Source organism: Hydractinia symbiolongicarpus, chromosome 5 (genome assembly GCF_029227915.1).
Source record: "Hydractinia symbiolongicarpus strain clone_291-10 chromosome 5, HSymV2.1, whole genome shotgun sequence".
Lineage (NCBI taxonomy): Eukaryota > Metazoa > Cnidaria > Hydrozoa > Anthoathecata > Hydractiniidae > Hydractinia > Hydractinia symbiolongicarpus.
Window position 1 is genome coordinate 5590656 of NC_079879.1, and position 23331 is coordinate 5613986.

The 23331-nt window shown below is 32.9% G+C and overlaps 4 protein-coding genes across 5 annotated transcripts; 3 read left to right on the forward strand and 1 right to left on the reverse strand.

Moving 5' to 3' along the window:
• The first annotated feature begins 3025 nt into the window (after nt 1–3025).
• Nucleotides 3026–3887, forward strand: LOC130644376 (turripeptide Pal9.2-like). 2 transcript variants are annotated; one of them, XM_057449960.1, is made up of 3 exons: nt 3026–3193; nt 3389–3624; nt 3795–3887. In XM_057449960.1, exons 1-3 carry the CDS (start codon nt 3094–3096, stop codon nt 3813–3815), a joined length of 357 nt encoding a protein of 118 aa, XP_057305943.1. In that variant the 5' UTR covers nt 3026–3093; the 3' UTR covers nt 3816–3887. The 2 variants fall into 2 exon arrangements, with proteins under 2 accessions (XP_057305943.1, XP_057305944.1); XM_057449961.1 differs by having other exon boundaries at nt 3033–3193; nt 3389–3541.
• Nucleotides 3888–4006: 119 nt separating this feature from the next.
• Nucleotides 4007–7427, reverse strand: LOC130644375 (protein MAK16 homolog). Its single transcript, XM_057449959.1, has 10 exons — nt 7342–7427; nt 6761–6807; nt 6573–6682; nt 6166–6382; nt 5938–5992; nt 5786–5860; nt 5497–5592; nt 4762–4791; nt 4555–4617; nt 4007–4421 (listed from the first exon to the last, which is right to left on the reverse strand). The coding sequence occupies exons 1-10, from the start codon at nt 7354–7356 to the stop codon at nt 4281–4283; spliced, it is 849 nt and encodes a 282-aa protein (XP_057305942.1). The 5' UTR covers nt 7357–7427; the 3' UTR covers nt 4007–4280.
• A 4231-nt stretch (nt 7428–11658) lies between these two features.
• LOC130644380 (uncharacterized) lies at nt 11659–14178 on the forward strand. The gene is made up of 3 exons (XM_057449964.1): nt 11659–11892; nt 11962–12174; nt 13596–14178. The coding sequence occupies exons 1-3, from the start codon at nt 11868–11870 to the stop codon at nt 13826–13828; spliced, it is 471 nt and encodes a 156-aa protein (XP_057305947.1). The 5' UTR covers nt 11659–11867; the 3' UTR covers nt 13829–14178.
• A 5040-nt stretch (nt 14179–19218) lies between these two features.
• On the forward strand, nt 19219–21741 carry LOC130644379 (uncharacterized). Its single transcript, XM_057449963.1, has 3 exons — nt 19219–19455; nt 19525–19737; nt 21159–21741. The coding sequence occupies exons 1-3, from the start codon at nt 19431–19433 to the stop codon at nt 21389–21391; spliced, it is 471 nt and encodes a 156-aa protein (XP_057305946.1). The 5' UTR covers nt 19219–19430; the 3' UTR covers nt 21392–21741.
• The last annotated feature ends 1590 nt before the right edge of the window (nt 21742–23331 follow it).

A 23331-nucleotide genomic window follows, 5' to 3' on the forward strand; every position in this document is an offset into this window, starting at 1 on the left:
TATTTAGAGTTACAGAATTGTTTATATAGAATGTTGTTTAGTGTTGTTATTCTGTGAAATATTAGCTTAGTAAACTACAACAGTTTTAATGCCTACAATAAATCATACAGTAGATTATGTCAAAGAGGGAGTTAAAATTTTCAGGTTTTACACTAACTTTTATTGCCAGAATTCAGCGCTCTAGCATTCTTTCAGAAGTACTGATACAGTTTTTTCGTTTTTCTTACCTTGTAGATGAGCCTTTCAGCTTTCCAAAAATATATAATACACCAGCCACATAACTTCGCAACGTCCACAAAACCAAAAATTAGTTGGAACAAGTTGCCATGTTAATTTTAACAAAAAAAAGTATGCCTTCAAAACTGCCACAGTATTACTCCAACAGCATGCTTGTCGCAAAGGTAAAAGAAAGATTTAGCTTCCAGCGTGTTGAAATGCTTTAAAAAACTAAATTAAATCCACTGAAATAGATTCTATCATGCAAAAGCGATTTCAAAAAGTTAGTTACTTATTTATCATGATTGTTTTTATTTGCGCCCGCCATCTTGCGCCTCAACGTGGCCGTAATTATTGACGCATGCGCAGTCTTAGTTTCCGCTCTGAAACAGCCGTGACAACAAAAGTCCTATGTTTTATCGTAGGAAATTTCCTAGTAAAAGGCCGTGGAACACCCAGCGATCAACACCGGCCTGTCCCTAATAATTTCAAGGTTTAAAAGAGTGAACAAGTGTTGGGGTTGTGTTGAATCTCTGTGAAATACTTTTTTAGGAAGTTCCAGGTGTGGCAGTTTGGGATAACAACAACAATAATATTTGTATAGATTGTAAAAAAAAAGTATGTTAATATTTATACATAAAATCCAAAAAAACTGGCAGTAATGAATTAGTAACACAATATTTAAGTGGCTAAACAGATGTGTACATCGTACATTACCGTTTTAAACATCTTAGGTCCTAGATTCCTGGATACGAGGAATGTTTTGTTTTAGATAATTTTGTTCAACGGTAATGCTTGCCACCAGGATTTTTTAATACATTATCAGGCTAAGATACTTTGAAAAGTGTTTAGGAATTCGTTTCAGTAAGGTAAGCGTTTTGTACTTTCTCTCTCTTACACCCCTGTTTGTAACTACCCATATTTCCTATAAAAACAGGAAAAATAGAACCAGGGTAACAAAAAAATAAAACGTGCTGGGCACGAAATGGCATTTAAAATTGTTTTCTGAAATAATAAAAAACTAACGCAAGAAAACCTTTCTGCTAAAATGTTTTTTGTAAATAAATCTAAATAAATCTAGCAAATAAACATAGCAAAAAAACTGCATAAGATTTTTTCTTGACATATTATATTAATCAAGAATATTTATAAAACGATCAATTCCCCCTACCTGTGCATTTTACATTTTCAGTGCGATTCATAAGCATTTTAAGCGTCATTATAAGTCATCATCATGCGATTTAGCTGTGTTTTAGTATTTTTAGTTGTTGCTATGGTTGCAGGTTCGTTGCACTTATTTTTTAGGATAAGAGTCTGTCATACTTTGAGAACGACTGGACAATTTATACAATATAATGATAAATTGTGAATTTGAGATGACATTAATTAAGTATAGAGAGTATTCGGAAACAGGTTTATAAAGGCTAATTCAGTGGTCTAAATACAGCTCTCGCTATCAAGTGATGTGTACTTAACATACGCGTGTATCAATCTTTTTAGTTTTTTTAGTTTATATAATTATTCTATATTTCTTTCTTTTATGTTATAGGCACTATGGCCGGTGGGTGTCCATCCGGTTGTCCATTTCATTACGCTCCTGTCTGTGCTTCCAATGGAGAAACATACACAAACCAATGTCTGATGGAGCTTGCAGCATGTGAACTCAAAGTCGAGTTATTTGTGATAAGAGATGAACCCTGTGGTAAGGTTTTTTTCATATTTACGGTTTTCATTTTTTACGCTTTTAGGAACCTTTAATTTTTTTTCAAAATTGCTTACTTTTAACCTATTTTTGTGCCCAAAGAATGCCGGTTGTGAAAATCCGTATTTACGTTTTTATTTTTAGAAAAAAAGAAGTGAGCTGGAACGAGTGAAAAGTTTATAACGAAACAAAACATTTTATGAAATATGTTGTTTTCTTTTGTTTAAATAGTTTTTTAGTTTTTTTCCCGCCAAACAAAACTAAGACAAACCAAGATTCCCTAAACATGGATTTAAAAGAGAGTTCACATAATATCTACAAGGGATCAAAACTAGCACATCACTTGCCATAAGTTATTGTTTGGCTGATTCTATCAAGAAATATAATCTGTGGGTCTATACATTTTGACATCTGAAATCGTAGACGAGAAATAAACCCATGTTTTGTAAACGTTCAAAAACTACAGCGCTAACAAGAGATAGACCCAGGTTGATTTTGATTTTTGGAAGTTTATTATCAACGGAGGGCCGGGTTTTTTTGTATGGACTTGAATTCTGGTGTACAGCTTCGGTGCTATTTTATATATGTTTTCGCGAAACCAAAACAGCGGTACACTTTGGGAGATCATTTTCACTTACTCGAGCATGTGTGTTTTAGATGATCAGCTCCAGTAGTCGCTACGTAGGGACGAGTTGTCGCCGATGGTGAATAGTTAGTATCGGCGAAAGTAATACGGTAGGGCAGGTCCACGCGCGTAGGTGATCGCACTGGTGTGTCATCACACTAGTTGTAGTTTACAAAAAACGCACAGGCCTTGAAAAAATGGCGTGATATCACAGTAGGATAAAATAAGGACCAGATGAGTCTGTGAACTCGCAATAATATGTAGATTTATATAGCGTTCAAAAACCCCGTCACAATAGTAAAAAAAGGTGGAATTGACCGTAATCATTCGAATGGATAAAACGCGTACTCGTGACACGTTATATTTTCTTTCCAACTTTGGTAACCAAGAAATGTGCAGATGAAACGTTCTAACGATCACGAGCAACGTCGATGACGTAAAAAAAGCCACTTGAATTTTCATCACCTGAATAAACAACTCTGTTAAAAAAAACTTCTTAAAAATTATGTAAACAACAATAAACAGTGAAAAATTGTTTTGTTGGAATATAATGAAGTGTTTTATCAAACTTCTCAAACGCGATTCTGTATTCGACATGAAGAAAATATATCTGTTTTGTATCTTTTTTTCTCTTGCTGGCTTTGCCATAGGTAAGGAGAAACTAATTTTTCACTACAATTGTTTTCAAATCACGCGTCTGCTTTCTTTCGCAGTGCGTTTTACAACAATCAAGTTGTAGTTTTGAACAAGCCTTAATACATCAAACTTTATCAAACTTTAACCCTTTTGAAAACCCACGAAAATAAACAGAACAAGAAGATTCTTTTTCACATTTATAATTGCAGGACGCAGCGACGAAAAATGTTCCAGAGGCTGTCCATTCAACTACGAGCTCGTCTGCGCCTCCAATGGCCAGAGTTACGACAATATATGTTTGATGGAGCTCGCTGCTTGTGAATCGAAAACAGAACTTCACGTGGTGAAACATGGAAAATGTGGTACGCCATTCTTTTCTTTAAAAGGAATGACCATTTTAAATATTTCAACCATAGATGAATTAAGAAAAGCCTCCTTAAGTTATGTAAGTTTTTAAAAAGTGCAGATGTTTGTGATAAAATTGCAAAAAACTCGAAGATAACTTCGACCTAACCATTGTCGGTCCTACGTAAAGAGATTTTGAAGTGACAAAAAGTCTGATAACGAGGATTTTGTGCAACTGCAACTGGTATAAACACATTTCTCTACTTTTAGATGGTGAATCATGATTCGTAATTGGTGACGGTTGAAAGAAAGGAAGATTATATGTACAAATAATATTTTTTTCATAAAATATTTTCGAAATAATCGGGTTTGTTTTATTTTTTTATTTGAACTAGTAAATAATCGTCAATTAGTTTCGACCATATCCTTGCTTGACAAACACTTCTGGCTGTGCGTAAAAAACAAAGAGAGAAAACTTAACATTTTGTAGCGTTTTATGTAATTCGATAAAACCAGATAAAAATACTCAACAATTCACACATTACTCTCTCACCGACTGTTTATAACCGAAATATTCCTAGTTTACCAAACACTTTATGACGCACTGCAAGTCTTTCCAATTCGAATAATTTGAAAGCTATGAAAAAGTAACAAAGTTCTCTTTAGCGACATGCAAACATAATTTTGATTCATCTCTCTTAAAAAACTTTTGGTTATAATTTGAAATAAAGCCTGATATATATAATCTCAATGGACTCAGTTTATGGCTTTTAGTTTCTTTTTCGGTTCCACTTCATGCTCGTATTCTATCTCAATCTTTTTCCTTCTCTTGCTCGAAGATGGAGTGTCTTTTTGAACTTCCTCTTTATCGCTTTCTTCCGTGGAATATTCGTAATCCTGAAAAAAAGACCATCGTACTTCATCTTTAAGCAGCCGTTGGAATATACAGACGGGGACGGTAAACTCATTTGTTCAATAATATAGATTGATAAGAAACTAAAAGAATCCAGAAAAATAGATGTACTCATACCTCCATATCACTTTCGCTCTCCTCAAGTTCGTCATCTTCAACAAATTCGGGTACATCTTCCTCCTAGTTGGAGTAAATAAAAAAATTGCAAGGACTCACAATATTTAAGAAATCAATCAATCAATCAACCAAAGGTAGCCATAGAGACAAAATTAAAATGGAAGCACTTATTTATCCGTGCTACTTCTAAGAAATGAATAAACAGACCTCGGATTCTTCTGGTTCTTCTAGCTCGTTCTATAACAAAATCATAAGCAAATACAAATACTCTAATTCTTAAAATAACGTTCCCAAACCCCTCGATTAAACGCCTCCTTTAAAACTTTATTCCAACAAACGCCCCCTTTCAAGACTTTGTCTCAAATAGCCGTGTGGACTATCTGTCGTGACAAAAATGTTGACGTTAAAGTTAAACTTTAACTTGCACGACTGGTGTCCATATCTTCATACGAACAAAACAATATATGTTTTGAAACACAAATATGACGTACGGTGCGTATTTTTCTGATTCTGATAAGTACAAAAAAAGTGGTACAGGCAGAAAATAGCAATAAGGAGTTTAAAACAGAATAAGATAAATAGTTATCAGAGAAATTGTTGCAAAGCAAAAAAAAAAAAAAACAGAGCATTGAACACTGCTTCAGTATATCAACACACCACCAAATACATGGAGATGGATAATAGTTATCCCAAAGATACATAATTTCGACTTTTTTGAACATCCTAAATTGGATCAAGTATTAAAAGGAAATTTAACACAAAAATAATATAAAATATAAAGTATTTGAGAGAAACTGTAGAAAGGGTTGCTTTAGAACCATATCATAAGTATATAACAAAAAAACAAACAAAGTAATTCTATAAAAGTCAACTGTCGACCCATACATTTCACAACTTTAAAAAACTAAAAAATAACAATTTAAAATTTATAACAACACAAACCTCTTCCTCCTCGTCCTCACCATGATCAGATTCAATTTCTTGGTCTTCTAAAACTTTATCGAAAGCTGTTTCTGGAAAGTTGTAGATATCCCCATACTAAAAAATCACAACGAATGTTTCAGACACTTTTGCAAATTAAACCCCTCTATCGTCGTAGTCTTAAATTTTAATGCGCTTGGTAACTTGAACTCTGTGTAGTAGTAAAGGTTTTCCCATATAATGGTTATTTAAATTGCAGCTCCATTCTATGAAGTGGCTGTACTATATTATATAAATCGTTATTCCTTACTGTTCCTTTCTTTAACCTTTCCAGCAATTCTTTTTCAATATTTTTTTCAATTTGCGCAGCTACAAGCGCTTTCGCCTAAACAAAAATGAGTAACAACATAGAACAATCAAACATGGCATTCTCAACACAAACACAAAACTAAAACCATTTACCTCTCTTCCTTTTTCTCTGCGTTCAATTTTTTTATTAACAGTCACCAATTTTTTCCTGAAAAAAGTAGTATATTATAAGACTACATCCCTATGTGATATATTTGTTTCAGGCCAGCTCTTATGGCTGTCCACAAACTTTGGAGAAGAATGAGTAAAGATAGATTGGCAGATAGCATACCACAATATCATACACGGATTGGTAGCTGACAAATAAATAACCCAACTTACTGTGTTTTAAGCTTTAGTTTTCTCATTCGAATTAAGTACTGTGTGATACGAGTAAATCTCTGTTTACATTTATGTATGATGTAGTTTGGCCAGTAAATTAAATGTCTATCAATTTGTTCTAGAGCTTTCTCATAATTTCTATTCAATTTAATTCTCTCCCATAATTTTGCTGGACTGTGAGCACGTTCTATTGTTTTCATATAGAGATAACATACACCTAAAAATGACAGTAACGCAGACAAGAATGAAATATTAATACCATATGCATGTGAATTTAAACCAGACTGGTGTTTGTAATGACAGTGCATCAATTTATTCTAATTCTCGTGGAAATGTCCATTAATGAACAAGCAATGCATCTAAACATCATTTAAGCATATACACAACATATTAAAATTATTACTTACCATCAATTTCTTTAATTGTCGCATATCTGCTGTTTGCGAGTGGGCATGATTGTCGGTTACATAATCCAGTTAAATTATATTCGTTTCTACATAACGCTTTCTGTTCGGTTCTATTGACCATAAAAAAAATTAGTAATCTCTGCCGACCAATAATAAATAGTAATTTTAAAACCAAAAGTTTTTCTTACTTTATTTTAAACGAGCAAAATCCTCGATTAATTAGTTGCCAAATTACCTAAAAAGAAGCCAATAATCACAGCTTTATTGTCACTAACGATATACTTATACATGGGTTTTTTCAAGTTAAAATAACCTCTAAATATGCACAAGTGCTTTTAAATAACCTAAGGCATATTGGGACATCATTTTTGGAGCTTCCTTTTTTTCCTGAAGCATGTACTTTCATCAAATCTTTGTATTTTTATAGAGATGATAAATAAAGATTTTCTGACTAAGAAAACCTACAAATATTATTTAAAAAACATCCTGTATAACTAATTAGGACAAATTTTATGAAATAGTAACTACTACAAGCAGTATACATTTTTTTATTATTATTCTTTAACACTATGAACCCATGTAGGTGTTGTGGAGGGTGGAGTCCATTTCCTTGTTTCCATGTATAGGAAAAGCTTCCCAACGGTATTTAAAATACCTTAAAAGACAGTTGTTAAGAAGAATATCTAAAACAATTTTTTCTTTAAAATTTCAAAAATTCTGGCTCATGAAAGGTTTAAAATATCATTTACACAAAAAATGATTTTCCTACCTCGTCATGTTGCATGTCTTTGCAGAATTACAAAGTAAAATTGTAGACTGTATATATATTAACCTACATAGAAAAGCTAAATATATATATATATATATATATATATATATATATATATATATATATATATATATATATATATATATATATATATATATATATATATATATATATATATATATATATATATATATATATATATATATATATATATATATATATATATAGTTGATTTTTTTCCAGTATTGGTAACGGCTGGAATTTCCTAACTGTTACTTTCAGACCTTAATTCATTTTCTTTGATCAAACTCAATGCAATCACAACTCAAATCAATTCGTATGCAAACCTCAATTCTATGGTGAACACATTCAGATCATTTTGAAAAGTATAAAGAATGAAATGCATTGCCTTCATGGAATATTTAAACATTCAATTTTGGTGTTTTATATGTTGGGTAATCAATTGGAGAGAAAGTAGTCACTTTGGAAAACACAGCTACATTTAAAAGGACTATGTTTCCTTAATAATTTGCTTTTAACTCAATTTGAACAAATACATAAAAAAGGTTTATGTCATATTTTTTTTAAAAAAAAATGATAGGTAGGTTACGTAATGGGGACAACACATTTTGGCATGACATGTGAAGCAGTTTAATTTTGTTAATAATACAGTAAAAAAGTAATGATCAGGGTTGGAATAAGTAACATTGCTAAATTTTTATCATCTTACCCCTATTTTTCATTCGAACACATTCTGAAGGCTAATGAGCAGAGTTCAAAATGTTAAAATGGACAGGTAAATTTTCAAGCAATGTCTATTTTTCCTCACTGAAAACAAATACCTTTTGTACAACACTCAAGGAAGTTTTTGACATCAGGGAAAACTGGTAAGCCTGTAACAAGAAAGTTACCTGATACAGGAAAATTATACCGTATATATATATTATTTGCTTAAATTACCACATTTTACTTTGATGTTGAGTCTTTTAATGTATTTCCATAACCTTAAGGTAGTGCATTGTTGTTTCAAAAGCAGTATAAATTGAAACAGTTAATTATACCATATACAGCTAATTATGTGGTAAAAGCTGCCATATTTGTTATGATGATGCTGAGGCCAAGTAGTGTTAAAAAATTCGCTTTTTTATATACAGCTAATTAGCCAGTATCAGTTTTGTTTTTTATTGAATCATAACATGGTGAAACTAGATAGGTGGCTATGATCGATATCGAAGAAAATTGTGGAATTTAAGCAAAAAAGATCTCTACAATAAACTAGCACTATAAGCAGCTAATTATACTGTATGTGCTGTATAATTATCCTGCATCGGTAACTATCCTGAGTTCTTCCTCTGAATATTAAGGCATGTCGAACAGGCTCTGAGGGAATGAGGCTGGTCTAAACGCATCTCTTGTCCGTCCCTTTTCTCTGTTTTATATAAGACATGGCAAACAGAGACAATAGGTAAGTAAGTTAGTAATTTTTATTTTTCATGATATAAAGCTATAGCTAGCTATAAATGAGTTTCAAAGTTTTACGTTCTTACTGTATTCTTGGGCATACAATGGTGCCGATAAGCGCATACGCCGTAGGAGTGCGGCCGTTTTTGACATGCCCAAAAAAAGCGCCTTCTTCCAACTGTCGACAGCATGGTATGTTATGAAGAATTGCATTTCGGAAAGGCTCCAGGCGATTTGGGCGGTTTCTGAGGAAAACCGCCAATTTAATTCAAAAAGTCGCCTGAACTCATCCTTTTATATGCAGGCATTTTCTCTTTCGCGCCCCATCTCTTTTGGGAATGCGCGGAAAAAATCAGAAATATCCACAGGCAAAAAATGCAGAAATTATGGTTAAAAACTGAGGCTACTAGCACCTTTTCACTGATATATGATCTAAATCTAAACTATATGCAGCAAGCTACAGTACAGTCCAGATGTAAGCGTACGCATACGCTCAAGTTTCACACCTTTTTCTCGGAGGCAGTAGTTGTTTGTCTTTTGTTCTTATTAATTATCTTGCGAGTCTTGTAAGTCATTAACTTGCGCGTAATAAACAAAAGATTATTGAAGAAAAAATAGCTTATTATAACTGCGCGTAGCTATTGTTAAATAGTGTTAACATAACTATTCCCAATAGCATAATTGCAAATGTTATCAACTCTATCAATGTGACACGAAGAGCCATTGTTTAATATTTTTATTACACAAATGTTGTGCCTGTAAACTAAATAAACTAGCGAGAAGGCATTGTTGGTTGCGCGGGTTAAATAAAGCTTTTAAGCGATAGAAATTATTATATTTTAACAAAGATTGAAACTTTAATTTTAATAGAAATGTTTTTTTAGATTGCATTTTAAAACTTTAAAAACGAAAAACAGCGATAGAAATGTTTTTCTAGATCGCATTTTAAAAGTTTAAAAACGGCGATAGAAATGTTTTTTTAGATCGCATTTTAAAAGTTTATAAAACGAAAAACGGCGATAGAAATGTTTTTAGATAGCATTTTAAAAGTTTTAAAACGGAAAACGCCGATAGAAATTTTTTTTTAGATCACATTTTAAAAGTTTAAAAACGAAAAACGGCGATAGAAATGTTTTTTAGATTGCATTTTGAAAGTAAGAGCTTGTGTTTCGTTGTTAAAAAAAATAAAATTCAATGGCCTTTGCGTTTAATTTATTCTCGCGCAGAGTATTGTTTTTAAACAATGTTTCTTGCTATGCTTTTGTTTTTAACACGAAGCAATTATTTTCGCGCAATTTGAAAGGAAGTTGCTATCCTATTGTTTTTTTAATGAAAGCAATTATTTTTGCAAGTTGAGCGTACGCGTACGCTTACATCTGGACTGTACTGTATATTCTAATTTCAAGATCAAAAGATGCCTCTAGCTACCTGAAAATAAAGTGTGGAATGGACTGGTCCATGGCTTACCGCCTGCATTATTGTGCTTGTGGCAAAATAATGCCTATATTTTAAGGCATGTAATAAAAGAGGTCTGGGGATTACAAACAACACACATCACACTGAAAGTCATCTATACCACGTTATAAATACATATGGGAAAATAACAAAAGCTAGTAAAGAAAACCACTGTCAACTGAGAAAAGTTTTGTCAGGTCAGCATTGTCAAATAGCTAGCTACATACTAAAATTTACTAAAAACATCAAAAGGAGAGGAGAGAAAATAAAGCACAGAACTTCAACTTAGTGATTCCTTAACTAGCTTGTGCTACTAGTATGCTGGCCAAAATCAGATATTATGTTGTGCTTCCATAAGCCTTGATTTACCGCCTGTACCTCCTCTATTTACTTTGTCAAAAGACCTCTTCTCTTTAACATCATAAACGTAGAACCATAGCCAATGTGGCTGCCATCTTTTAAAGAAAGCATGCACAAGGCCTGAACAATAGGATTAAATGACTGCAAAGCAAAGATGATATATGTGCATATTTAACATGGCCAGCCTCACAAATATTGAGGGATATACCCTGTCTATTATTTCCAGGAGGGGCCATGGCTTGGATGGAGAGTCCTAGAGTATTTAATGCTCTTTTTGAGCTACGCAAACCTAGCTAGCTATGTTGCAAAAAGATGGGATAAACACCCTAAATTTTCTCATTGTGCATATATTTTACATGGCTAGCTAATGGAATAATCCCTGAATACATGCACAAGTTGACAAACAGTTCTAGTTTACAATTGTTTAAATAAATATTTCTTTTGTTACAGTGCTCCTATTGAGAATTGAATCAATATATTAAGAGTTGCAGAGCAGGAACAGTTGGGTTGGATGCAGCACATTTTGCAACATTGTTTCCTCAGTGCCCCTCCTCAAGATCTCAAGATGTCTGTTCAGAATCTTTAAAACTTCCTCTTAAGTCTAGTACTATGAGCATTTATTTTCAGTGAGTAATAGGAGGCGCATACACATTGCAAGAAAATTGATTCTTTACAAAAGTGTACAAGTAATATGACAAGGAAAAATTATAGCTATACTTTGCATATTTTTACATAAAGAGAAAACTACTGTCTACATTTTCTTGTAGTCAGTACATCTGCCTAAAAAAACTCAACAAATTACTAAAAATACATCCACATCCAGGACACATGAAACATGTATAGCAAGGTCAAAATGTATCTGCTATCCTTGATTTTTTTTCAAAATTATTTAGTTCTAAACATGTTTAGTCTGCTTGAACATTTTATTGCTTATCCATTTTATGGTGTAAAGAAATAAAACAAACCACAATATAAATCAATAAGCAACTAAAACTAAAATTACTTCCTAAGTCCTGAAAGCATAGATAAAAAATTTAAAAGAAACCTGAATCCGGATGCAAGTATATAAATTACTTTGAATTAGAAGGGCTAGAAATACGCATTTCCTTCAATGTATATATATTTCCAAACTACATATAGCAATACACTAAGCAAACAATATATATGTAATGTGAACCAATCCAGTGTCAAACTGTTAAAATGGAAATGTGTCTATATTATATGTGATATTTATTTAGAAATTTATAAATATGAGTAATCATGGACAGAATCAAGGTATATATTATACATGTATATATTAATATTCCTCCAAAGCACCACCAAATGTATACTTTTTTCTTTTAGGAAGTCATATACGCTTTAACGACAATGTTTCTTTTGATCCCCATGCTGTCCACTGTGTGTTACATGACCCATCCTGTGGAGAAGTACACTTAGGCTTGTTACAAGCTTTACACACTTATATTGTATCATTTGATATGCCACATCAACTGGGCAACTTGGCTATACCACCACTTCAGACTCCAACTGTTACAGTTATGTCATTAAGACCTATTGGTATGTGTATATTTTTTCTAGTTGCAAAACCCTCTTTTATGAGAAGATTTTTTAACAACACACAAGCATTGAAGCTAACAGTTGAAACATAATAAAAAAACAAAGTAAGCAGCGTTTACACAATTCAACTTCGAGATTCAATTTTAAGTTGTAAGTTGCTTTAACTGATTAAATCTTGTAAACATACAGTTAAAAGCAAATTTCTTACATTGAAACCTGTTTCAACCGGTTAAAAAAGCTCAACTTTTTAACAATTTGAAAGGAAGTTCCTATTGTTTTTGGGTAGACCATTTGATATTATTGATATTAGAACTTGATGGTATATAGCAATTATGTAGTAAAAAATAGCATGTATATTTAAAAAATAAAAATAACGAAGGACTTATAGCTGCATGATGGTGGTCGTAGCGAAATGTAAAAAGTAAAAGTTTAAAATAAATTTGCGTTAAGGGTGTTCAACGATTTGTGGCATACACCTGCTCTATAAGATAGATAGATAGATGTGCATATTTTACATGGCTAGCCTCACTAATATCGAGGGATATACCCTGTCTATTATTTCCAGAAGGGGCCATTGCTTAGATGGAGAGTCCTAGAGTATTTAATGCTTGTTTTGAGCTAAGCAGACTCAATTAAGGCCCGCATTCTACTAGACAACTCCCAGCAACATCCAACGGCCCACACATAGAGCCATCTCCCCAATTTCCCTCACATGGCTTAGGTTAACCATGGTAACATTCACTCGCCCATGTTGAATCGCTGTCAAGAGGAATCGAACCCAGTCTCCTGCACAGAGCACAAGAGCTATAACCATTAATTTACGGTGCCACTATTTGTCACCTATTTGCCATCTATTATATGTACTTAAGGCTTCACCACATTCCCCTCTTCTTTCTTTCCACAAAACAAAACATGTTACGCTATTGTGAAAAAACTTAGTTTTCCTAGGTTTTTCCTTTGTTTCATAAGTTTTCCTTTAACAAATTTTACAAGTTACTACTTGTTGTAAAATAGTCTTTTTTAACTGCCTTAATTTGACCATTTTCCCCAAAGACTTATTATTGCGAGGTTGGAAAATATATATTTTGCAAATGAACCGTTTAAAGGTTTTTCTGAAGAATTATTTTCATAAATCTAAATCCAGTAATATCAGAAAAGTTTTTAGAAATCTTTGCCTAGACGAATTTTCATAAATGTGGATAAAAAACTATTCTTTACGAAAATTAATTAACTTAAGGTATAGCTGGCCTTTTGTTATAAACAATATTTTTCGTGAAAAAAGGTAAATTCGAGTGGATACTTCCATGACCCCAAAAATAATTCTGATTCAAACATCATCAAGATACAGATGCTCTCCTGCTGTGATGTTTATGCAAATATTTTAAGCACAACAACAGTAACATTCAATCATTCTGTTTTAGAAGATCAATGTGGCCACCATGTCACTTTGGAAGTGAAATGTAACGAAGACGGATTTCTGGATGAAGCAATCGTGTTTGAAAACAAAAGTGAGCAAACATTTACACTTAAGATACGTTCCAAATTAATGGGAAACCACATGGGTACACCGGCATTAAAATCTGGTGTGAAGTTGTTGCACAAAGCGCTGGATGTGTCGTCAGATGCTGCGTCAGACTGGCAGGGCTTTGAATGATCTTTTTAAGAATTTAGTATTTTGGCAATAAATAGGTTATATTTGAATTAAATATTAAAAAACAAAATATTGTGCACTTTAAGACGTAAAAGTTAATTTTGTATGAATCTTAGACATGTTTGTATTATGTTAGTTTAGAGTTGTAACGTATAGTTTCATTCTCACAACAATGTCATATTAATATGTACGATACTTAGGATTGTGTACATACAAACTGTTAGCATTGTGAAAGTTTATTTGGAACTTCTCATCATTTGCTGCGACTTTAGCTGACGTAATGTTTTTTATTATTATTTTTTATGTACATAACGTTGTGTAAATTTAAACACGTGAATATATAAGAGACCATAGTGGTTGTAATGTTATTTAGAGTTTCCACAGAAATCCGCAAAATCTCTAAAAATTAATTCGATAAGGATAGGTTGCATCAGTCACTATTTTATTTGCTTATTAAGTGTGGAAATTTCGTAAAGGAATAAGTTACGCTCAACCGAAAATAACTATTTATTTTCAATTTTCTAAGAAGTCTTCGCAACAATTTCGAGACTTCTTAGGTTATAGATTTTTCATAAAATCTCTTACTAGAATAGGCTCCATAAGAGATGAATCAACTTTTTGAACGCTTAAACAACAAGCAAAAAGGAGAACGTAAGAAACTGAAATTAAGTCTGAAAGATGTTGCACTGGTTGGAATCGACGTTGACAAGAGGCGGGGGAATGCAACCGATGCAATGTCAGTAATTTTTGGATAAGAACGAAATTTTTTGATGCGTTAGGCTGTTGCATTTATTACCCAATATGCGTTGCCACAAAATAACAAAACGTCTGATAATTTCGCTGAAGTCTCACTTTGCAGTAGCATTTTCTCGAACTGCTGCGAATAAACTTTAATACCGCTTCAGACAATTCAGAATGACCTTTGTTAAAGCTCCGAGGTTTACGACACCGCTTCGAATAGTGCGTTAAGTCAAACGTTTAACTGACACCAATACCCTTTAAATCGGTCAATCATTTACTGTTATCACTTCCAAGTCAGGGCTAGAGAAATTATGTTGCGCGTTTTTGTTCTTTTTGTTAAATAACAAATTTTGCGCATGCGCAGGCAACCTCCTTGAAATTGATAAAAATGAAAGTAACACTTTATAGATTGAATTTTCGAAAATACTTCTTAAATGTACAACTCACGTTGATATTCAACCGCAGCCACATACATCCATATATGGTAGTTAACAAGTAGTTTTATTTATAGCTTTGCATCTAATCACATTTGTGGTTACCATAATTATTGTAATTACTTGGAAGGAAATCGTTAACCATAAAATTGTAAAGGGAGTAATTCTTATTTCCTTCATCAGGAAATCTGATTTTTTCCTCGCATACTATATTTTGCACGCCTTGCCTTTCGCTCGTCTGCAATGCAATTTTTTTAACGTTTTGAATAAAAAGGTAAAGCAATGGTTTCTATGTGACAATCCGTGTGTAAACAAATGCTGAACAATATTTTAAATATTACTCATATTTATGAATGTGGGTAATCAATTGGAGAGAAAGTAGTCACTTTGGAAAACACAGCTACATTTAAAAGGACTATGTTTCCTTAATAATTTGCTTTTAACTCAATTTGAACAAATACATAAAAAAGGTTTATGTCATATTTTTTTTAAAAAAAAATGATAGGTAGGTTACGTAATGGGGACAACACATTTTGGCATGACATGTGAAGCAGTTTAATTTTGTTAATAATACAGTAAAAAAGTAATGATCAGGGTTGGAATAAGTAACATTGCTAAATTTTTATCATCTTACCCCTATTTTTCATTCGAACACATTCTGAAGGCTAATGAGCAGAGTTCAAAATGTTAAAATGGACAGGTAAATTTTCAAGCAATGTCTATTTTTCCTCACTGAAAACAAATACCTTTTGTACAACACTCAAGGAAGTTTTTGACATCAGGGAAAACTGGTAAGCCTGTAACAAGAAAGTTACCTGATACAGGAAAATTATACCGTATATATATATTATTTGCTTAAATTACCACATTTTACTTTGATGTTGAGTCTTTTAATGTATTTCCATAACCTTAAGGTAGTGCATTGTTGTTTCAAAAGCAGTATAAATTGAAACAGTTAATTATACCATATACAGCTAATTATGTGGTAAAAGCTGCCATATTTGTTATGATGATGCTGAGGCCAAGTAGTGTTAAAAAATTCGCTTTTTTATATACAGCTAATTAGCCAGTATCAGTTTTGTTTTTTATTGAATCATAACATGGTGAAACTAGATAGGTGGCTATGATCGATATCGAAGAAAATTGTGGAATTTAAGCAAAAAAGATCTCTACAATAAACTAGCACTATAAGCAGCTAATTATACTGTATGTGCTGTATAATTATCCTGCATCGGTAACTATCCTGAGTTCTTCCTCTGAATATTAAGGCATGTCGAACAGGCTCTGAGGGAATGAGGCTGGTCTAAACGCATCTCTTGTCCGTCCCTTTTCTCTGTTTTATATAAGACATGGCAAACAGAGACAATAGGTAAGTAAGTTAGTAATTTTTATTTTTCATGATATAAAGCTATAGCTAGCTATAAATGAGTTTCAAAGTTTTACGTTCTTACTGTATTCTTGGGCATACAATGGTGCCGATAAGCGCATACGCCGTAGGAGTGCGGCCGTTTTTGACATGCCCAAAAAAAGCGCCTTCTTCCAACTGTCGACAGCATGGTATGTTATGAAGAATTGCATTTCGGAAAGGCTCCAGGCGATTTGGGCGGTTTCTGAGGAAAACCGCCAATTTAATTCAAAAAGTCGCCTGAACTCATCCTTTTATATGCAGGCATTTTCTCTTTCGCGCCCCATCTCTTTTGGGAATGCGCGGAAAAAATCAGAAATATCCACAGGCAAAAAATGCAGAAATTATGGTTAAAAACTGAGGCTACTAGCACCTTTTCACTGATATATGATCTAAATCTAAACTATATGCAGCAAGCTACAGTACAGTCCAGATGTAAGCGTACGCATACGCTCAAGTTTCACACCTTTTTCTCGGAGGCAGTAGTTGTTTGTCTTTTGTTCTTATTAATTATCTTGCGAGTCTTGTAAGTCATTAACTTGCGCGTAATAAACAAAAGATTATTGAAGAAAAAATAGCTTATTATAACTGCGCGTAGCTATTGTTAAATAGCGTTAACATAACTATTCCCAATAGCATAATTGCAAATGTTATCAACTCTATCAATGTGACACGAAGAGCCATTGTTTAATATTTTTATTACACAAATGTTGTGCCTGTAAACTAAATAAACTAGCGAGAAGGCATTGTTGGTTGCGCGGGTTAAATAAAGCTTTTAAGCGATAGAAATTATTATATTTTAACAAAGATTGAAACTTTAATTTTAATAGAAATGTTTTTTTAGATTGCATTTTAAAACTTTAAAAACGAAAAACAGCGATAGAAATGTTTTTCTAGATCGCATTTTAAAAGTTTAAAAACGGCGATAGAAATGTTTTTTTAGATCGCATTTTAAAAGTTTATAAAACGAAAAACGGCGATAGAAATGTTTTTAGATAGCATTTTAAAAGTTTTAAAACGGAAAACGCCGATAGAAATTTTTTTTTAGATCACATTTTAAAAGTTTAAAAACGAAAAACGGCGATAGAAATGTTTTTTAGATTGCATTTTGAAAGTAAGAGCTTGTGTTTCGTTGTTAAAAAAAATAAAATTCAATGGCCTTTGCGTTTAATTTATTCTCGCGCAGAGTATTGTTTTTAAACAATGTTTCTTGCTATGCTTTTGTTTTTAACACGAAGCAATTATTTTCGCGCAATTTGAAAGGAAGTTGCTATCCTATTGTTTTTTTAATGAAAGCAATTATTTTTGCAAGTTGAGCGTACGCGTACGCTTACATCTGGACTGTACTGTATATTCTAATTTCAAGATCAAAAGATGCCTCTAGCTACCTGAAAATAAAGTGTGGAATGGACTGGTCCATGGCTTACCGCCTGCATTATTGTGCTTGTGGCAAAATAATGCCTATATTTTAAGGCATGTAATAAAAGAGGTCTGGGGATTACAAACAACACACATCACACTGAAAGTCATCTATACCACGTTATAAATACATATGGGAAAATAACAAAAGCTAGTAAAGAAAACCACTGTCAACTGAGAAAAGTTTTGTCAGGTCAGCATTGTCAAATAGCTAGCTACATACTAAAATTTACTAAAAACATCAAAAGGAGAGGAGAGAAAATAAAGCACAGAACTTCAACTTAGTGATTCCTTAACTAGCTTGTGCTACTAGTATGCTGGCCAAAATCAGATATTATGTTGTGCTTCCATAAGCCTTGATTTACCGCCTGTACCTCCTCTATTTACTTTGTCAAAAGACCTCTTCTCTTTAACATCATAAACGTAGAACCATAGCCAATGTGGCTGCCATCTTTTAAAGAAAGCATGCACAAGGCCTGAACAATAGGATTAAATGACTGCAAAGCAAAGATGATATATGTGCATATTTAACATGGCCAGCCTCACAAATATTGAGGGATATACCCTGTCTATTATTTCCAGGAGGGGCCATGGCTTGGATGGAGAGTCCTAGAGTATTTAATGCTCTTTTTGAGCTACGCAAACCTAGCTAGCTATGTTGCAAAAAGATGGGATAAACACCCTAAATTTTCTCATTGTGCATATATTTTACATGGCTAGCTAATGGAATAATCCCTGAATACATGCACAAGTTGACAAACAGTTCTAGTTTACAATTGTTTAAATAAATATTTCTTTTGTTACAGTGCTCCTATTGAGAATTGAATCAATATATTAAGAGTTGCAGAGCAGGAACAGTTGGGTTGGATGCAGCACATTTTGCAACATTGTTTCCTCAGTGCCCCTCCTCAAGATCTCAAGATGTCTGTTCAGAATCTTTAAAACTTCCTCTTAAGTCTAGTACTATGAGCATTTATTTTCAGTGAGTAATAGGAGGCGCATACACATTGCAAGAAAATTGATTCTTTACAAAAGTGTACAAGTAATATGACAAGGAAAAATTATAGCTATACTTTGCATATTTTTACATAAAGAGAAAACTACTGTCTACATTTTCTTGTAGTCAGTACATCTGCCTAAAAAAACTCAACAAATTACTAAAAATACATCCACATCCAGGACACATGAAACATGTATAGCAAGGTCAAAATGTATCTGCTATCCTTGATTTTTTTTCAAAATTATTTAGTTCTAAACATGTTTAGTCTGCTTGAACATTTTATTGCTTATCCATTTTATGGTGTAAAGAAATAAAACAAACCACAATATAAATCAATAAGCAACTAAAACTAAAATTACTTCCTAAGTCCTGAAAGCATAGATAAAAAATTTAAAAGAAACCTGAATCCGGATGCAAGTATATAAATTACTTTGAATTAGAAGGGCTAGAAATACGCATTTCCTTCAATGTATATATATTTCCAAACTACATATAGCAATACACTAAGCAAACAATATATATGTAATGTGAACCAATCCAGTGTCAAACTGTTAAAATGGAAATGTGTCTATATTATATGTGATATTTATTTAGAAATTTATAAATATGAGTAATCATGGACAGAATCAAGGTATATATTATACATGTATATATTAATATTCCTCCAAAGCACCACCAAATGTATACTTTTTTCTTTTAGGAAGTCATATACGCTTTAACGACAATGTTTCTTTTGATCCCCATGCTGTCCACTGTGTGTTACATGACCCATCCTGTGGAGAAGTACACTTAGGCTTGTTACAAGCTTTACACACTTATATTGTATCATTTGATATGCCACATCAACTGGGCAACTTGGCTATACCACCACTTCAGACTCCAACTGTTACAGTTATGTCATTAAGACCTATTGGTATGTGTATATTTTTTCTAGTTGCAAAACCCTCTTTTATGAGAAGATTTTTTAACAACACACAAGCATTGAAGCTAACAGTTGAAACATAATAAAAAAACAAAGTAAGCAGCGTTTACACAATTCAACTTCGAGATTCAATTTTAAGTTGTAAGTTGCTTTAACTGATTAAATCTTGTAAACATACAGTTAAAAGCAAATTTCTTACATTGAAACCTGTTTCAACCGGTTAAAAAAGCTCAACTTTTTAACAATTTGAAAGGAAGTTCCTATTGTTTTTGGGTAGACCATTTGATATTATTGATATTAGAACTTGATGGTATATAGCAATTATGTAGTAAAAAATAGCATGTATATTTAAAAAATAAAAATAACGAAGGACTTATAGCTGCATGATGGTGGTCGTAGCGAAATGTAAAAAGTAAAAGTTTAAAATAAATTTGCGTTAAGGGTGTTCAACGATTTGTGGCATACACCTGCTCTATAAGATAGATAGATAGATGTGCATATTTTACATGGCTAGCCTCACTAATATCGAGGGATATACCCTGTCTATTATTTCCAGAAGGGGCCATTGCTTAGATGGAGAGTCCTAGAGTATTTAATGCTTGTTTTGAGCTAAGCAGACTCAATTAAGGCCCGCATTCTACTAGACAACTCCCAGCAACATCCAACGGCCCACACATAGAGCCATCTCCCCAATTTCCCTCACATGGCTTAGGTTAACCATGGTAACATTCACTCGCCCATGTTGAATCGCTGTCAAGAGGAATCGAACCCAGTCTCCTGCACAGAGCACAAGAGCTATAACCATTAATTTACGGTGCCACTATTTGTCACCTATTTGCCATCTATTATATGTACTTAAGGCTTCACCACATTCCCCTCTTCTTTCTTTCCACAAAACAAAACATGTTACGCTATTGTGAAAAAACTTAGTTTTCCTAGGTTTTTCCTTTGTTTCATAAGTTTTCCTTTAACAAATTTTACAAGTTACTACTTGTTGTAAAATAGTCTTTTTTAACTGCCTTAATTTGACCATTTTCCCCAAAGACTTATTATTGCGAGGTTGGAAAATATATATTTTGCAAATGAACCGTTTAAAGGTTTTTCTGAAGAATTATTTTCATAAATCTAAATCCAGTAATATCAGAAAAGTTTTTAGAAATCTTTGCCTAGACGAATTTTCATAAATGTGGATAAAAAACTATTCTTTACGAAAATTAATTAACTTAAGGTATAGCTGGCCTTTTGTTATAAACAATATTTTTCGTGAAAAAAGGTAAATTCGAGTGGATACTTCCATGACCCCAAAAATAATTCTGATTCAAACATCATCAAGATACAGATGCTCTCCTGCTGTGATGTTTATGCAAATATTTTAAGCACAACAACAGTAACATTCAATCATTCTGTTTTAGAAGATCAATGTGGCCACCATGTCACTTTGGAAGTGAAATGTAACGAAGACGGATTTCTGGATGAAGCAATCGTGTTTGAAAACAAAAGTGAGCAAACATTTACACTTAAGATACGTTCCAAATTAATGGGAAACCACATGGGTACACCGGCATTAAAATCTGGTGTGAAGTTGTTGCACAAAGCGCTGGATGTGTCGTCAGATGCTGCGTCAGACTGGCAGGGCTTTGAATGATCTTTTTAAGAATTTAGTATTTTGGCAATAAATAGGTTATATTTGAATTAAATATTAAAAAACAAAATATTGTGCACTTTAAGACGTAAAAGTTAATTTTGTATGAATCTTAGACATGTTTGTATTATGTTAGTTTAGAGTTGTAACGTATAGTTTCATTCTCACAACAATGTCATATTAATATGTACGATACTTAGGATTGTGTACATACAAACTGTTAGCATTGTGAAAGTTTATTTGGAACTTCTCATCATTTGCTGCGACTTTAGCTGACGTAATGTTTTTTATTATTATTTTTTATGTACATAACGTTGTGTAAATTTAAACACGTGAATATATAAGAGACCATAGTGGTTGTAATGTTATTTAGAGTTTCCACAGAAATCCGCAAAATCTCTAAAAATTAATTCGATAAGGATAGGTTGCATCAGTCACTATTTTATTTGCTTATTAAGTGTGGAAATTTCGTAAAGGAATAAGTTACGCTCAACCGAAAATAACTATTTATTTTCAATTTTCTAAGAAGTCTTCGCAACAATTTCGAGACTTCTTAGGTTATAGATTTTTCATAAAATCTCTTACTAGAATAGGCTCCATAAGAGATGAATCAACTTTTTGAACGCTTAAACAACAAGCAAAAAGGAGAACGTAAGAAACTGAAATTAAGTCTGAAAGATGTTGCACTGGTTGGAATCGACGTTGACAAGAGGCGGGGGAATGCAACCGATGCAATGTCAGTAATTTTTGGATAAGAACGAAATTTTTTGATGCGTTAGGCTGTTGCATTTATTACCCAATATGCGTTGCCACAAAATAACAAAACGTCTGATAATTTCGCTGAAGTCTCACTTTGCAGTAGCATTTTCTCGAACTGCTGCGAATAAACTTTAATACCGCTTCAGACAATTCAGAATGACCTTTGTTAAAGCTCCGAGGTTTACGACACCGCTTCGAATAGTGCGTTAAGTCAAACGTTTAACTGACACCAATACCCTTTAAATCGGTCAATCATTTACTGTTATCACTTCCAAGTCAGGGCTAGAGAAATTATGTTGCGCGTTTTTGTTCTTTTTGTTAAATAACAAATTTTGCGCATGCGCAGGCAACCTCCTTGAAATTGATAAAAATGAAAGTAACACTTTATAGATTGAATTTTCGAAAATACTTCTTAAATGTACAACTCACGTTGATATTCAACCGCAGCCACATACATCCATATATGGTAGTTAACAAGTAGTTTTATTTATAGCTTTGCATCTAATCACATTTGTGGTTACCATAATTATTGTAATTACTTGGAAGGAAATCGTTAACCATAAAATTGTAAAGGGAGTAATTCTTATTTCCTTCATCAGGAAATCTGATTTTTTCCTCGCATACTATATTTTGCACGCCTTGCCTTTCGCTCGTCTGCAATGCAATTTTTTTAACGTTTTGAATAAAAAGGTAAAGCAATGGTTTCTATGTGACAATCCGTGTGTAAACAAATGCTGAACAATATTTTAAATATTACTCATATTATTTTATTTAGTCCGTTAGTCAGAGGGAAATCAACCTTCCTATCAGAGGTACAAACTCTTACCTGTAATAAAAGGTAAAAGTTTGATGACACCAAAAGTTTGCACATGTGTATGACTTTCTGGAATCTATTGTAGTCGTATGTTTTAAAGATCAAAATGAAAGTTAGCTTTATGTACTTTATTGTGATAAATATTCACGGAAGGCTACTTTTCAGATTACCGCGGGGGACTTAATTTCGCATATAAGGCTAAAATCCGTCGAAGTCCGCGAAATTTAATCCCCGCGAAAATTGATCCCAATTACTCTCTAAGTGAGATTTTGAATGTAACATTGAAAAACTACTTATACTTCTGCATAGAACGATATGTTGAATTTACTTATTGTTTTATAGAACTATAGGCCATAGTGCTCCAAAACAG